Source organism: Callithrix jacchus, chromosome 3, assembly GCF_049354715.1.
Source record: "Callithrix jacchus isolate 240 chromosome 3, calJac240_pri, whole genome shotgun sequence".
NCBI lineage: Eukaryota > Metazoa > Chordata > Mammalia > Primates > Cebidae > Callithrix > Callithrix jacchus.
In genome coordinates, this window is record NC_133504.1 from 106,545,449 (window position 1) to 106,562,295 (window position 16,847).

General features: G+C 35.1%; 1 protein-coding gene across 10 annotated transcripts in view; it reads right to left on the reverse strand.

Annotated features, from left to right (window-relative positions):
* The window catches only part of CCSER1 (coiled-coil serine rich protein 1), a 1,385,530-nt gene that overhangs the window by 515,313 nt on the left and 853,370 nt on the right, over positions 1-16,847 (reverse strand). For 2 of the 10 annotated variants that reach the window (XM_078366830.1, XM_078366831.1), the window contains one exon: positions 15,015-15,104. The exons of the other annotated variants lie outside the window; for them this stretch is intronic. In XM_078366830.1, the coding sequence (XP_078222956.1) occupies positions 15,030-15,104 (75 nt within the window). In that variant the 3' untranslated portion in view covers positions 15,015-15,029. Of the gene's footprint in view, positions 1-15,014; positions 15,105-16,847 lie in introns of those variants that run through there. 10 annotated transcript variants of the gene reach the window in all.

The window sequence follows — 16,847 nt, forward strand, 5'->3', positions numbered from 1 at the left end:
GTACTAAACACTGGGGTCTATTGGGGGGAAAAGGGGAGGGCCAGTGGGAGGGGGAGGTGGGGAGGGATAGCCTGGGGAGAAATGCCAAATGTGGGTGAAGGGGAGAAGAAAAGCAAAGCACACTGCCATGTGTGTACTACGCAACTGTCTTGCATGCTCTGCTCATGTACCCCAAAACCTATAATCCAATAAAAAATTAAAAAAAAAAAAAAAAAAACTCATCAGGAACCATGATGGAAACAGACTAGCATAAAAAGCCTTGAGAAACAACAAAACCGCTGAAGGCCTTAAAATTCCTGGGTTCAAATCATATTATAATGTTAAAGTAATCTAATCAATGTGGTATCGGCATAAAGATGAATATATAGAACAATGGATCAGAATAGGGAACCTTGAAATAGACTTACGTATATACAATTAAATGATCTTCAACAAGAGTTCCAAGTCTATACAGAGGGGGAAGAATAATCTCTTCAACCAAGAGTGCCTGGAAAACTAAATATTTTCATGCGAAAAAACAAAATTGGACCCTTATCTTGACATTATCCGTAATAATCAAGTCAAAATGAAGTAAAAACCTAAACGTAAGACCTGAAATCATAAAACTCCTGGAAGAGTAACATTAGTAAGATGGTTGATTAGAAGCCCTTCTTTTGTCCACTTGACAAAGTCAAAACAAATAATAAAAATAACTAAAGAAGGGCGCTGGAGTACATCAAAGGAGTATCAGAAACCCTGGAGAGAAAGGAAAGCCATGTGGAGAATAAAATAAAACATTTGGCCTCCACCACCCCATCCCCCTGCCAGGGTCTATTTGGAACCAGGAGGAACTGCTTGTGAGGAAATGATAAGCACGATGATACCATCAGCCCCCATTAAAACTTTGGATACCTACAGTCCTAACCACTGGGGACCCATGCAGTCCTTTCAGGTACTAAGGTGAGCTGAGAGAGCTTCCTAGTGTTCAAATAGCTATCCTCCCCCAGCGAAGGAGCCAGCACTGTCTCCCTGGCCCCTGAGGCCCATGTGACTACTATTCTACATTATCTTAGATTTGGAACTACTGTTGGAGTGTGTTCTGTTCCAGGGGTGTATGGCCTTTGTACCCTTCTACCCCTGAGGCTTAGCTACTCCTGAACTACCCTGGCCCAGTGGCCTGACATCCCCCAGCAAAACCTATAGCTCCTATTATACCCTATCCATGGGGTCAAGCAGCCTTAGAAGTACTTCACTCACCCTCCCCACCCAGACACAGCTTTGTCCGGCTCCCTCAGCACTGAGCTGAAACTGCACACTTCCTCCTGCAAAAATGATTCCTTTGTGGAGACCCTCTTTATACCCTTCCCAGTCACTGCTGTGCCCTGCCCCTTGGGGCCAGAGTGAAAGCTGCAGAGTGCTACATGAAGAAAGGGTGCATTGGCAGAGCAGCTCCATATACCCCTCTCAGTCACTGCTATGCCCTGACCCCTTTGCCAGAGCTGAAGTTGTTTCCTGAATCCAAGGGAAACAATGCTTAGGCTGCAAAGAGCATCCACACTTCTTTGAGCTAAAGTTGTGCTGTCCTCTGGGCCAAATACCTTGACTACTCTGAGAAGTCATAGCCCCTAAGGCTGGGCTGAAGTGGCACATTGCCTCTCAGAAAATTGATTCCTTGGCCAAGCCAAGCACTCACACATCCTAAGGCTAAGCTAATGAGGAAGGCTGTTTCCCAGGAAAAGAGCAGTGGCTGAGCTATCTGAGACACCTTACACAACAGGTCAAATAATTCTAGTACCCAGCTTCCCTGGAGCTTTATTATCTCTCTAGAGTCTAAACTGCAGAAATACCCACCTTCCAAATGGGAGTGGAGTCATTATTGTGCTGCTCCCTACCCCCAGGGTCCAAACCACAATTGTGTTCCACAATTCTAGGCCTTGGCTGTTTCTGCACTTGGCCTCATACAGTCTGGGATAGTGCTCAGTCCCACAGACCTAGGGTCCAGAGTCACCACTACACAATGCCTCATTCCCTGAGACCTGAGTTACCACTGGGCCCTATTGACTCTGGTATACAAACTGCAGCTACACCTTGCTCCCTAGACCCAAATCTCTCTTTCCTTTCCAGAACTAAGCCAAAGTTGTGCCCTGTCCCTCAGGGTTCAGTGTCATAGATACAACTTGGTCCTCTAAGCCCAACCTGCTAGGGGGTGCCTTAGAGTCAGAGACATTGGCTCTGTGAAGAATCTACATTCAGTTCTGCAGCAGAGAAGAAATCTGCAGCCCAAGACTCAGGTGCCACAATAGGTTCTTCATACTCTGAGTCTAGGACCTTGGCTCCACAGCTGTTTTGAGCACCTGCATTCTGAACCCAGCACTGCTACAGATTGCAGGCCATGTTACAGGTTGCAGGACATGTCAGACCCAGCACCAAGAGAGGATCCCTAAACTAAGTATCCCTATTTTGAAGAAAATGAGAATGGAAGGACCCCAAAAGCCCATGCCACTAAGGAACCTAATAACCTATGCTACTATTGCCACCACAAACTGCTACAACCTAGGCCACACAGGCACCCACAGTCATAACTGATGTGAATTGCACCTGAAGAAGCTGCAGTGGACACTGTACCATTGCATTTACTCAGAAACAGAGTCACCACACTCTTCCCAAACAGCGCAGTTAAATTCATCTGCAGGGGAAAGTGTTTCCCTACAAAAGCCACTATATAAACTTTGAAAGAAGTCATTTCTAGACCAGATTCAGACATCAACATGGAGATACAAAAAACGTGAAAAAGAAAGGAAACATGACACCCTAAAGGAATATAGTAACTCTCTAATAACAGACCCCAAGGAAAAAGAAAGCTACAAATTTCTAGAAAGGGAATTGAAATCATGATCCTAAGGAAACTCAATGAGATACAAGAGAGTATAGATACACAATTTTATGAAATCAAGAAAACAATTCATTATCTGAATGATACTCTTAACAAAGATGGATACAAAGAAGAACCAATAAGAAATATTAAGAGGTAAATAATTCAACAAGTGAAATGAAAAACTACAATATAGAGCTTCAATGCAGACTAAGTGTATCAGAAGAAAGAATATCTGAACTTGAACATAAGTCATGTAATACTACCTAGTCAGAGGGTAAGAAAAAATAAGAATGAAAAAGAATTAATATAGCCGATGGGACTTAAGGATTATCATTAATTAAACAAACAATACTATGAGATTTCCAGAAAGGAAAAGTCAAAGATGGAGCAGTAAGCTTATTTCTTACAAATGCTAGAAACTTCCCAAGTCTTCAAAGAGATATGGACTTCCAGATACATGAAACTGAAAAGTTCCCAAACAGATTCAACCAAAAATTGTCTCCACCAATGCATTTGTAATTAAATTGTGAAAAGCTAAGGACAAACAGGAAATTTTAAAAGAAGCAAGAAGCAAGAGAAACATATCATGTTGGATGTATAAGGTAATCTCCATTAGACTATCAGTGAATTTTTCAGCAGAAACTGTGCAGGCCAGTAGAGAATAAGATTATATATTCAATGTGCTGAAACAAAAAACCTGCCATTCAGTAACACTGTATCCAACAAAGCTATCCTTAAGAAATGAAGGAGAAATAGTCTTTCTCCCAGACAAGCAAAGGTCAACTAATTCATTACCACTAGATTTTCCCTAGAAGAAATTCTTAAGGGAGTTATTCAGGTTGAAACAAAAGGACACTAGCTCTAACATAATATCTTGAGAAAGTACAAAACTCTCAGTTAAGGTAAATATACAGTCAAATTCAGAATCTCAAAGACTGTTATGATAATCTATCAATAGTTTATATATCTTTAGTCTGAATGTTAAAAGTCAAAAGAGTAAAAAATAATGATAGCTATATAAGATTCAGAAATTCCATAATAAAAAAGGAATAAATTGTGACATCAAAAATATAAACTGTGGGAGGAAGAGTAAAAATCTAGAGGTTTTGAATGCAAATGAAGGTAAGTTTTATCAGCATAAAATAGTCTGTTATGACAATAAAGTGTTCTATGTAAGCCTCATAACAACCACAAAGCCAAAAATTATAGTAGATACAAATTGATAAATATAAAAGAATCAAAGCTTAGCACTACATAAAATCAGGATGTCACAAAGATAGATAAGAGAGTAAGAAAAGGGAAAAAGAACCAAACTAACCAAAAACCAAATTACAAAATGTCAGTAGTAACTCTTCACAGATCAGTAATAACTGAATATAAACAGCTTAAATTCTCCAATCAAAAGACACAGAGAAGCAGAACGAATTAAAAAAAAAAAACAAGATTAAACTATATGCTGCCTCCAAAAGACCCATTTTAGCCTCAAGGACAAACATTTGCTGAAAGTAAAAGGATGGAAGAAGATAACTCATGCAAACGGTAATCAAAAGAGAGCAGGGTGGCTATATTTAAATCAGATAAAACAAACTACAAGTTAAAAACTGTCACAAGAGACAAAAAGAATATTATTTAATGATTAAGAGAATAATCAAGAAGATACAACACATTTAAATATATATGAACTCAACATTGAAGCACATAAATATATAAAGCAAATATCAATAGATATAAAGGAAACAGTAAATAACTATACAACAATAGTAGAAAATTTCAGTACTCTACTGTCAACCATATAGAAAATTAATTTTAAAATTCTGGAAATAAACTGCACGCTAGAGAAAATAAACCTAATAGAGTTCCAAAAGTAACAGAATACACATTCCTCTGTCATGTACATGGAACATTATTCAGAATAGACCATACTACAGGCCATAAACAAGTCTTAATGGATTTTCAAAAATTAAAAGTATATTAAGTATTGTCTCCAACCACAGTGTATGAAATTGGAATCAGCAATAGGAGGAAACTACACATGGAAATTAAACATCATGCTTTTGAGTGACCAATGGGTCAACTAAGAAATTAAAAGTAAAATTTAAAAATTTTAGAGACAAATTAAAAAAAACCACAACATGCCAAAACCTATGGGATACAACAAAAGCAGTACTCAAAGGGAAGTATATGGCAACAAGCAAATCAAAAAATCTAGAAAGAGCTTAAACAACTAAACTAACATTACACCTCAAGGAACCAGTAAAACAAGAAGCAAAAATTACTAAAAGGAAAGAAATAATATCAAAGCAAGAGTAAAAGAAATAGAGATGACAACACAATAGGGAAGATCAACAAAAGAGTTTTTTATTTTCCTGAGAAGATAAAATTGACAAATGTTTAGCCAGAGTGACTAGGAAAAATGAGAAGACAAATAAATAGAACCAAAGATAAAAAAAGGAGACATTATAATTGATAGAAATACAAAGGATCACAAGAAACAAGAAATTGATAGATTCCTGGACACATATGAGCTACCAAGATTTAATCATGAAGAAGTAGAATTTTGGAACAGACTAACAATAAGAAACAAGATTGAATCAATAATTAATTTATCCATCAATGAAAAGCCCAGAATCTGATAGTTCTGTTCTACCAAACCATTAAAGAACTAATAAAAATTTATCCCAAACGATTTCAGATAATTGAAGGGATGAAATTCTTCCAAAATCATTCTATGAGGGTTGAATTACTCTGATACCAAAATCAGACAAGGATATAACCAAGCAAGAAAATTATAGGTCATTATGTCTGATGAACACAGATGCAAAAATCCTCAACAAAATACTAACAAATTAAATGAATTAAATAGCACAGTAAAAAGAAATCATTCACCATTATCAAGTAGGACTTACACCAGGGATACAATAATGGTTCTACATATGCAAATCAACAAGTATGACTCATCATATTATCAGAATAAAGGACAAAAACCATATAATTATTTCAAAAATGCAGAAAAGCATTTGACAAAATTCAATGTTTTCTCACGATAAAAACTCTCAACAAATTAGGGATAGAGAGTATGTACCTCAAATCAATAAAAAACATATATTATAAACTCACAGCTGACATCATACAGAACAGGAAAAAGTTGAAAGATCTAGAGCAAGACAAGGATACCTACTTTCACCAGTTCTATTCAACTTAGTACTAGAAGTCATAGTTAGAGCTATTAGACAATAGAAAGAAATAAAAGGCAACAAAATAGAAAAGGCAAGGGCTAAACATTTTTTTTTTTTGCAGGTGACATCATTTCATATATAGAAACTGCTAAAGACTGCATCAAAAATAACTGTTAGAATTAGTAAATGAATTCAGTAAAATTGCAGGATACAAAATTAACCTATATAAATTAGCAGTGTATCTATATGTTAACAAAACAAAAAAAATAATTTACAATAGCAACAAAAAATATAGCTAGCAATAAATTTAATCAAGAAGGTGAATGATCTCTAAGTAATAAATTTAACCAAGAAAGTGAATGATCTCTACACTGAAAACTATATAACACTGGTAAAAAAAAATTGACTAGAAGACAAATAAGTAGAAAGATATTTTGTGTTCATGGTTTGAAAGAATTAAGATTGTTAAAATGCCTATACTACCCAAAGCAGTCTACAAATTCAATGCAAGCTCTATCAGAATACTAATGACGTTCTTCACAGAAATAGGAAAAGAATCTTAAAAGTCATATGGAACCATAAGAGATCCTAAATAGTGAAAGCAGTCATGAGCAAACAAGAAAATGATAGCGGCATCACACTATCTGATTTCAAATACACTTATAAAGCTATAGCAACCAAAGCAACATGGTACATGATATATAGAACAGATATATAGAGATTCCAAAAATAAATCCATATATCTACTGCCAACTGTATAGAGAGCCCAAAAATAAATCCATACATCTATAGCCAACTGATTTTCAACAGGGAGCTAAGAACACACATTGGAAAAGAACTATCATTTCAATAAGTGGTGCTGGGAAAATAGGATATCCACATGGATAAGAATGAAACTAGAACCCTATCACATACAAAAATCAACACAAAGTTATTAAGCTGTGCAACGGTTATAGAGTTTCAGTTATGCAAGGGGAAATCTAGAGATCTGCTGTACAACAATATGCATGTAGATAACAATACTTAAACATTTTTTTAATAAGGTGGATTTCATATTATGTGATTTTTATCAAAAAATTTTAAATATGATTAGAGGTGAGAGGCAGGCATATAAGTGCTTTTGGTGTTTAACGATCTGAAGATTCATTCCCTTCTCATAAAATTGTAAAAAATTCTATTTTGATTTTTTTTATGTGTGTGTGTATGTGTGTGTGTGTGTGTATAAAATTGTTTCATGATCTATAAAACAATAAAATTGGAAGTGGACTAAATATGCTTTGTAAAACCATAGTTTATATTGAAGGCTAAATAGCCACAAATTTACACTTTAACATTACCAGTACTTTCTTGTCTCATCTGACAGAAGGACTTGTCCTTAGTGTCAAAGAAACAGGTTTCTGGAAAAAGACTCTTGTGTTAACTCTTGTTACAAGTGAAGGAAAAGTGGCTTTCAGGGCTGTTGATTTGAAAGGCAGATAAAAGTGGACAAGAAATGTATTTCTTAGGGTGATGCCAGAGTTTAAACAAACCAAGATGTCAGATATAGAATGTTCAGACTGAATTTGGAAAGAGATGTCCAGGACAATGTGGTCAATATTCATTTCATACTTCTTTCTTAAAGTACTACTTATAGTTGCTAAGTTCCCACTCCCACTTGTGCTAATCAGATCAGAGCCGAAGGTCTTGGAGGCAAGACCTGAAGTAATGTCTCTATGACTGTATTTCATCAACCTGAATAAAGCTGTACAGAATTTAGAAATCACAATTATCACTAGATGAATAAATTATTCAGAAATACATAAAATGTTAATATCTAAGACAAAATATTTTTATTTATGGGCACAGCTGGGACACAGGTAGACTGGGACCCAGCCCTCCTCTCCCAATGCTTGGACACAGACTCGGTTCTGTATGGAGGGAGTGAGAATTTTGGGTTGTGTGGGAGCTGGGTGAGTCCTTTATCTGCTGGCTTTCCTCCACTTCCCTGACAATATGCATGACATAGTAGAGGCAGCTATAATCCTTCTAGGAATATAATTCTGTTGACCTGGGAACTTCACTGCCATCCACACAGCAGCCTCAGCAACCCCCACCCAAGGAGAATCTGAGCTCAGACATGCCTAGTCTTGCCCCCACCTAATGGTCCTTCCCTACCAAACCTGGTAATTGAAGACAAAGCACATATACTCTTGGGAGTTCTAAGGCCTTGCCCACCACCTGTTCCTCCCCATACTACTACAGCTCCTAGCAGAAGCCCAACTAAAAAAACAAATGTGCATTAAGCAACCAAAGCCAAAGACCCTCACAGAATGCATTTCATCCCCTTGACACCTCCACCAGAGCAGGTGCTGGTATCCATGGCTATGAGACAGGCAGATGATTCACATCACAGGACTCTGTGCAGACAACCCCCAGTAGCAGCCCAGAGCCTGGTAGACCTGCTGGGTGCTAGAGCCAGAAGAGAGATCACAGTCACTACAGCTTGGCTCTTAGGAAGCCACATCCCTAGGAAAATGGGGAGAGTGCTACATAAAGGGAACATCCCATGGGACAAAAGAATCCAAACTGCAGCCTTGAGCCCCAGATCTTTGCTCTGATATAGCTACCCAAATGAGAAGGAACCAGAAAAAAACAATTCTGGTAATATGACAAAACTTGGTTCCTTAGTATCCATAAAAAATCACACTAGTTCACCAGCAAAGGACCCAAAACAAGAAGAAATCCCTGATTTACCTGAAAAAGAATTTAGATCAGTTACTAAGTTAAGCAGGAAGGCATCAGAGAAAGGCAAAGCCCAACCAGTCTAAGAAATTTTTAAAAATGATACAAGAAAATGAAGGAAAAAATACTCAATGAAAGAGACAGCATAAATTTAAAAAGCAAAACTTTAGGAAAGAATGGACACACATATAGAAATGCAAAATGCTCTGGAAATTCTCCGCAACAGACTAGAACAAGCAGAAGTAAGAACTTCCAAGCTCAAAGACAAGGTCTTCAAATTAGCCCAATCCAAAATAATAATAATAATAATAATAATAATGAAAAGTGAACAAAGCCTCCGAGAATTTTGGGACTATGTTAAACAACCAAACCTAAGAATAATCAGTATTCCTGAGGAAGAAGAGAAATCTAAAAGTTTGGAGAACATATTTTGGGGAATAATGAAGAAAAGCTTCCCTGGCTTTGCTAGAGACCTAGATATCCAAATACAAGAAGCTCAAAGAAAACCTGGAAAATTTATCACAAAAAGATTATTGCCTAGGCACACTACTGCCAGGTTATCTAAAGTCAAGACAAAGGAAAGAATATTAAGAGCTGAGGCAAAAGCACCAGATAACCTATAAAAGAAAACCCATCAGATTAACAGCAGATTTCTCAGCAGAAATTCCACAAGCTAGAAGGGATTAGGACCCTATCTTCAGCTTCTTCAAACAAAACAATTATCAGCCATGAATTTTGGATCCAGCAAAACTAAGCTTCATAAATGAAGAAAAGATAATGTCTTTTTCAGACAAATGCTGTGAAAATCAGCCACTACTAAGCCAGCACTACAAGAACTGCTACAAGGAGCTCTAAATCTTGAAACAAATCCTGGAAACACATCAAAACAGAACCTCTTTAAAGCATAAATCTCATAATACCTATACAACGAAAATACAAATAACAAAAAAGTAAAATTAAGGTATACGGGCAACAAATAGCATGATTAATGGAATAGTAACTCACATTTCAATACTAACAATAAATGTAATGGCCTAAATTTTCCACTTAAAAGATACAGAATTGCAGAATGGATAAAAATTCACCAACTATCTGCTGCCTTCAAGAGACTCATCTAACACATAAGGATCCAAATAAACTGAAAGTAAAGGAATGGAAGAAGACATTCCACGAAAATGGACACCAAAATTGAGCAGGAGTAGCTATTCATATATCAGACAAAACAAATCTGAGGTGAAGAAGACACGTGAAAAATTGTCAGAAAAAAAGAAGAAGAAGTGGAAAAGATAAGAATACTCTGTATAAAACTATCTCAAAAATTTTAGGAGTGGATACTCCTCCTTAACTCATTCTATGAAGCCAGCACCACCCTGATACCAAACTTGGCAAAGACACAATGATAAAACTACAGGTCAATAAGCCCATTGAGCACAGATGCAAAAATCCCCAAAGAAATACTAGAAAACTGAATTCCATAGTACATCAAAAAGTTAATTCATCATGATCAAGTAGGCTTCATTCCTGGGATGCAAGGTTGGTTCAATACATGCAAATCAATAAATATGATTCATCACATAAACAAAATTAAAGACAGAAACCATATTATCATCTCAGTGGATGTAGAAAAACCTTTTGATAAAATTCAACATCCCTTCATGTTAAAGCCCCTCAATGCAAGGCATCAAAGGAACATACCTCAAAATAATAAAAGCTATCTATGACAAACACACAACCAAGTGAAAGGGCAAAACTGAAAGTATTCCCCTGAACAAGGACAAGGATGCCCTCTGTCAGCACTCCTATTCAACATAATACTGGAAGTGTTAGCCAGAGCAATCAGGAAATATAAAGATATAAAAGGCATGCAAGTAAGTAAGGAAAAACTCAACTTATCTTCATGGATGATTTGAGTTTTCTATACCTAGAAAACTCAAAAGTCTCTGCCAGATATGTCCTGGAACTTATAAACAACTTCAGCAAAGTTTCAGGATACAAACTCAATGAACAAAAGTCAGTAGCATTTCTATAAACTAATAACATTTAAGCTGAGAGCCAAATCAAGAACACATTCCCATTTGCAAATGCTACAAAAAAGAAAATAAAATGTCTAAGAACACATCTAATCAAGGAAGTCAAAGCTCTCTACAAGTAGAGCTACAAAACACTGCTAAAAGAAATCATAGATGACACAGGCAAATGGGAAAACATCCCATACTCATGAATTTGTAGAATCTATGTTAAAATGGCCATACTGCCCAAAGCAATAAACAGATCAATGCTATTCCTATCCAACTACCAATCTCATTTTTCAGTGGAAAACACTATAGTAAAAAGCATATGGAACAACAACAAAAAAAGAGAGCCAAGAGTAGCCAAAGCAATCCTAAGTAAAAATAATGCTGGAAGTATAATATTACCCAATTTCAACCTACAATGTAAGGCAACAAAGTAGCTTATATTATAATGTAGTATGCAACCTACACTATGCATTCTATACTATACTATACTATACTATACTATACTATACTATACTATACTATACTATACTATACTATACTATACTATGCATTTACCTATATAACCTATACTAAAAGGTACTGGTACAAAAACACATAGACCAATGGAAGAGAATAGATAACTCAGAAATAAAGTCACACACCTGCAGTCATCTAATCTGCAGGAAAGTTAACAAAAATAAACAATGGAGAAAAAACTCCTTACTCAATAAATGGTGCTGAGATAGCTGTCTGGCCATATGCAGAAGAATAAAATTGGACCCTTTCCTCTTACCATACACAAACACTAACTGAAGGTGGATTAAAGATTTAAATATAAGACCTCAAATTATAAGAATCCTAGAAAAAATAAACCTCAGAAACACCATTCTGAACATGGGCCTTGAGAAAGAATTTATGATTAGGTTCCCCCCCAAAAAAAGAGAATTGAAAACACAAATTGACAAGTGGGATCTAATTAAACTACAGAGCTTCTGCACAACAAAAGACACTATTAACAGATGAAGCAGGCAACCTAGAGATTTAGAGAAAATATTTGCAAACAATACATCAAACAAAGATCTAATATCCAGTATCTATAAGGAACTTAAACAACTGAACAAGCATAAAACAACCCTATTAAAAATTGGTCAGAAGACATAAATAGATACTTCTCAAAAGAAGACATACAAGTAACCAACAAATGTATGAAAATGCTCATCATCACTAATCATTAGAGAATGCAAATTGAAACCAGGATGAGATATCAACACGTACCAGTAAGAATGGCTATTAGTAAAAAAACCAAAAAACAATAGATGTTGATGAGGCTGTGGAGGAAAGAGAATGGTTATACACTGTTGGTGGGAATGTAAATTAATTCAGCCACTTTGAAACAATTTGGACATTTCTCAAAGAACTTAAAATAGAATCATCATTCAACCTAACACTCCAATTACTGGATATATAGGCCAAAATAAACAAATAGTTCTACCAAAAAGGCACGGCACTCACATGTTCTCTGCAGTAATGTTCACAATAGCAAAGATGTGGAATCAACTTAGATGCTCAACAATGATGGATTGGTTAAATATGATACATAGATACCATGGAATACTATGGAGCCATAACAAAATGAAATCATGTCTTTTGGGGCAACACGGATTCATCTGGAAAACATTATTCTAAATAAATTAATACAGGAACATAAAACTACTGCATGTCCTCACTTATAAGTGGGAGCTAAACACTAGGTACTCATAGACATAAAGACAGCAACAATAGATACTGAGGACTACAAGAGCAAGGAGGGAAGGAGGTAGGCAAGGGTGGGAAAACTTAACTGTTGGGTACTATTCTCCATACCTGGGTGATAGGCTCATTCATACCTAAACCTCAGCATTATGCAATATAGTCCAGGTACCAAACTTGCATACGTGCCTTTTTACATAATCAAATGTAAAAGTAAAGAAAAAATTCTGTGTAATGCTAAATTAGATTTATGGATGCAAATTGATGACAAGCTGACTTAAGCCTTTAAAATATAATGCCCAAATCACATTGCTTATAAAAATTAAAGTTTGTTTTCATAGTAAGAATAAATTTTATGCATTTTATATCACCATTTTTATTTTTGTGACTTGGTATAAAATAAAGCATGTATGCCCCTAGAAAAGTATAAAATATTAAAAAGGAAATGTAATTGCACATGTTTTGCTGATGATTTAAAGACAATATGGAAAAAATGTTATGTAAAACACTTTTTGTTGAGTGAGGAAAATCCATGGAAAATAAAATAACTAATTATTTTAAAAATTAGGCTGGGCACGGTGGCTCATGCCTGTAATCCTGGCACTTTGGGAGGCTGAGGCAGGTGGATTACCTGAGGTTGAGAGTTCAAGAGCAGCCTGACCAACATGGAGAAAACTTGTCTCTACTAAAAATACAAAATTAGCTGAGCATGGTGGCACATGACTGTAATCCCAGATACTCTGGAGGCTGAGGTATGAGAACTGCTTGAACCCAGGAGGCAGAAGTTGTGCTAAGCAGAGATCATGCCATTGCACTCCAATCTGGGCCACAAGAATAAAACTCTTCTCAAAAAAATAAAAGAAAAGAAAATTAAAGAGAAGTGAGTTTTCAATGAAAATTTAAAGCAAATTTTTAATCGAGAAATTCTAGTGAGCATATTTTATTATTTTCAGTGGAATACCAAGATCACATTAGCAGGAGCTGGACTTCAATATTGCTCTCAGATTTCATCAGGTATCACTGAAAGAAACTGACAAATTAAAAATTATGTATGTGTTCATTATCAAACTCTAGGTTATTTTCTCTCAGTGCATCCTTTGTAAAGTTTCCAAGGGAGAAATTTCCTTACCAATTTAGCAAGAGGGAATCTTTACTTCTCTTCAGGAATGGGAACACTTCCTTCATTTGGATATTAATAATAATAACTATACAACTTATATGCACATTCTCCATATACATTTGTGTTTGAGGATGCATATGTGTGTGATGAATTCCAGGGAGCTGGCAATTATAAGTTCTCACAAAACTAAATGGGCATATACTATATGGAGTAAGCAGAATAATGCCACCCTTCTCTGCCCCATCCCCCAAATAAAGATGTCCATGCCCTAATCACCAGAAGCTGTAAATATGTTTCTTTACTTACAAGAGGGACTCAGCACGGTAATCAAATTAAGAATTCTAAGATAGAAATATTAATTTGGATTGTCCATGTGGGTCCAAAATGATCACAAAGTACTTATGACAAGAACAGGAAAGCAGGACAGTCAGAGCCAGAGGAGATGCGATGACAGAAGAAGAGGTGAGAGAGACAGAAGCCAGAGGGGGAAGGATGTGAAGATGCTGTGCTGCTGGCTTTGAAGATAGAGGATAATGCCATTATCAAGAAGTGTGGACAAATTTTAGAAGCTGGAAAACACTAGGAAGCAGACTCCCCTAAAACCTCCAGAAGGAACATAAACCTGCCCATACCTTGATTTTAGGCCAGTGAGATTTCTAATTCCTACAATTGTAAAATAACAAAATTTGCATTATTTAAATCACTGTGGTTCTTTGTTACAGTGGCAACAGGAAGTAAATACACCATAGAATCCAGTAATTGTATTCTTGGGTATTTACTTCAGAGAAATGAAACCTGTTTCCACAAAAATGTGTACACTAATTTCACAGCAGCTTTACTCATAATATTTAACAAGTAGGAGCAACCCAAATATCCTTCAAGGGGTGAAGGGTTAAACAAACCATGGTATAAACACACCATGGAGCACTTCTCAGTAATAGAAAGGAGCAAGTTAGTTATACAATCAACTTAGATTATTCTTAATGAATTATACTGAGTTAGTAAAAGCCAGTTTCAGTTTCAATAGATCATATAATGTAGGATTTCCTTTCTATAACATTTTTGAAATGAAAAAAATTTAGAATGTAGTATAAAATACTGTTTTCCAGGTTTAGGGATAGTAAAGGAGATGAAAGTTAGTGTGAGAACTTTGGTAAAAGATTAAGAGGAATTCTACTGGTAGAATGATTTAAAGTTTTAGTTCATCTAATAAAAGTTATATAATCCATCCTCAGCTAATCAATTATAATACAAAATGATCACACTGCCAGTGGTACTATTTTAATCTGTTTTTATTTTCTTCTTCATGACTGGGTCCACTAATAATTGCAAATAGGTGGAAAGCCTTCAGAAATATAAATAAATGAAAGTATCATCTACTGACCAATTAATGGAATAGCTGTCTTAGGAAGTTAATATATATAAAATGTATAGCCCACCAAATTTATTGATACCTTAAAATGGTCCCAACAAGTTCTCAGTAGAAGCTTGTGAAACAAAAAGATAAAGAGTACGTTATTAGAAATGTCATTCATTATAGAGATTTATATCTAATGCCTACCTTTCTATAACACATATCTACCACAAAGATTTGGCACTTATTAATAGGAAATTTTATATTAGCGCATGTGTTAATCAGTAATTCAATTGGTCTATGCAGATGAAAATAAAGTCCTATTTAACCTGTATATTTATTCATTTTATTATTTATAGCATTGTTGGGCTATATAAAATAGTATTTCCATCATAATTATTTTGAGCATAAACCATGCATCTAAATTTAAATCTAGATTTGACAAAATCTCAAAATCTGAACAAATTGAAAATTATACACAAAGGTAATACCTACCTATATAGTTATGTATCTATATAGTTAAATCAAATTATCATTTAAAAAATAAGAATAAAAGAAGAATCAGAACGATGTATCCTGTTGTTTAATGGCCACATATGAGTCCACAAATCAACTACGGAACATTTATGGTTCTAAAAATCTACCACTTAGTGGAATGAAAAGCATACAGTTTTAATTTGGATCTTTGAATGGCAACACACTGAACTAATATAGTCTTTCTTAATTATGTTATTATGTTATGCATTTTGGTTTGAGTTCATATTCATAAAGAATAATATAACTTTAAACAATTTTGTAATAATAACTATATTTTAAATGTTGGCTATGAGTAGAAAGTAATCTCAGTTTAATTAGCTGCTTACTTCCATATGCTAAATTAGAGCTACATTACTAAATAAAAACCTTTAAATTATATAGTAAAAAAATATCCAAACATAATTACCAGAATCTCTACAGGAAGATGTAATTACTATGAGCTAAATTCTTCAGTTTCATTTTTGCATCTCCCACAGAAGCCAATAGACACAAACAGCATACATATCTAACGGCTGAATATCAATTTACTGTGAATTCTTCTGGGCAATGTCCAAAAACTAATGGAAAATATATCATAAAAGCATAAAATAAACATTTTCAATGATGTATAGTGAAACCAATTTAACATACCATTCATTCCTTTTAGAAGCAGTCATATAGAATGTTCAATGCTAATCTTGATTTTCCAACCAACTCACTCTCTGTCCTTGAAGAATTTATTTAATTAGTCAACATCTAATTTTATGCATCTGTGAAGTGGATATCATAAATATTCATTTACCTCATGGGAGTGTTTGGGGAATGCATGTATGTAAAACGCAAAAATATTTGTAGATGAAAGCTATGGATCAGAGTGCAGAATGGAGAGCATGTCAGATATAATACTCTGCTTTGTGTCTAGAACATTGTTGGCAAGCAGTAAGCACTACTTGATAATAACTACATTTAGAATAACCACCAGAAGCAGAAACCTGAATATATATGGTTGTTGAACAACACAAATAGATAATTATATTCTGGTGGAGCTCTGACTTTTAATCCTACCATAGTGGATTAATAAATCACCAAAGAAATAGGCTTTTCCAAAAAAAAAAAAAAAAAAAAAAAAAAAAAAAAAAAAAACCTAAAAGGTATAACAACTTCAGCAATAAATACATGTAGTTGGAAAGCATGTTTAGCATATACTGGTCAAAACCATGAGTTTTGATGTTAGGCAGACCTGGTTTCAATCATAGCTTTACCTTACATGTGACCTTGGATAAATTGCTTTACTACATTTACCTAATCAGTTTTTTTTAAAGAGTAATAAAATTGAAAATAGACTCATAAGTTTTGTGAG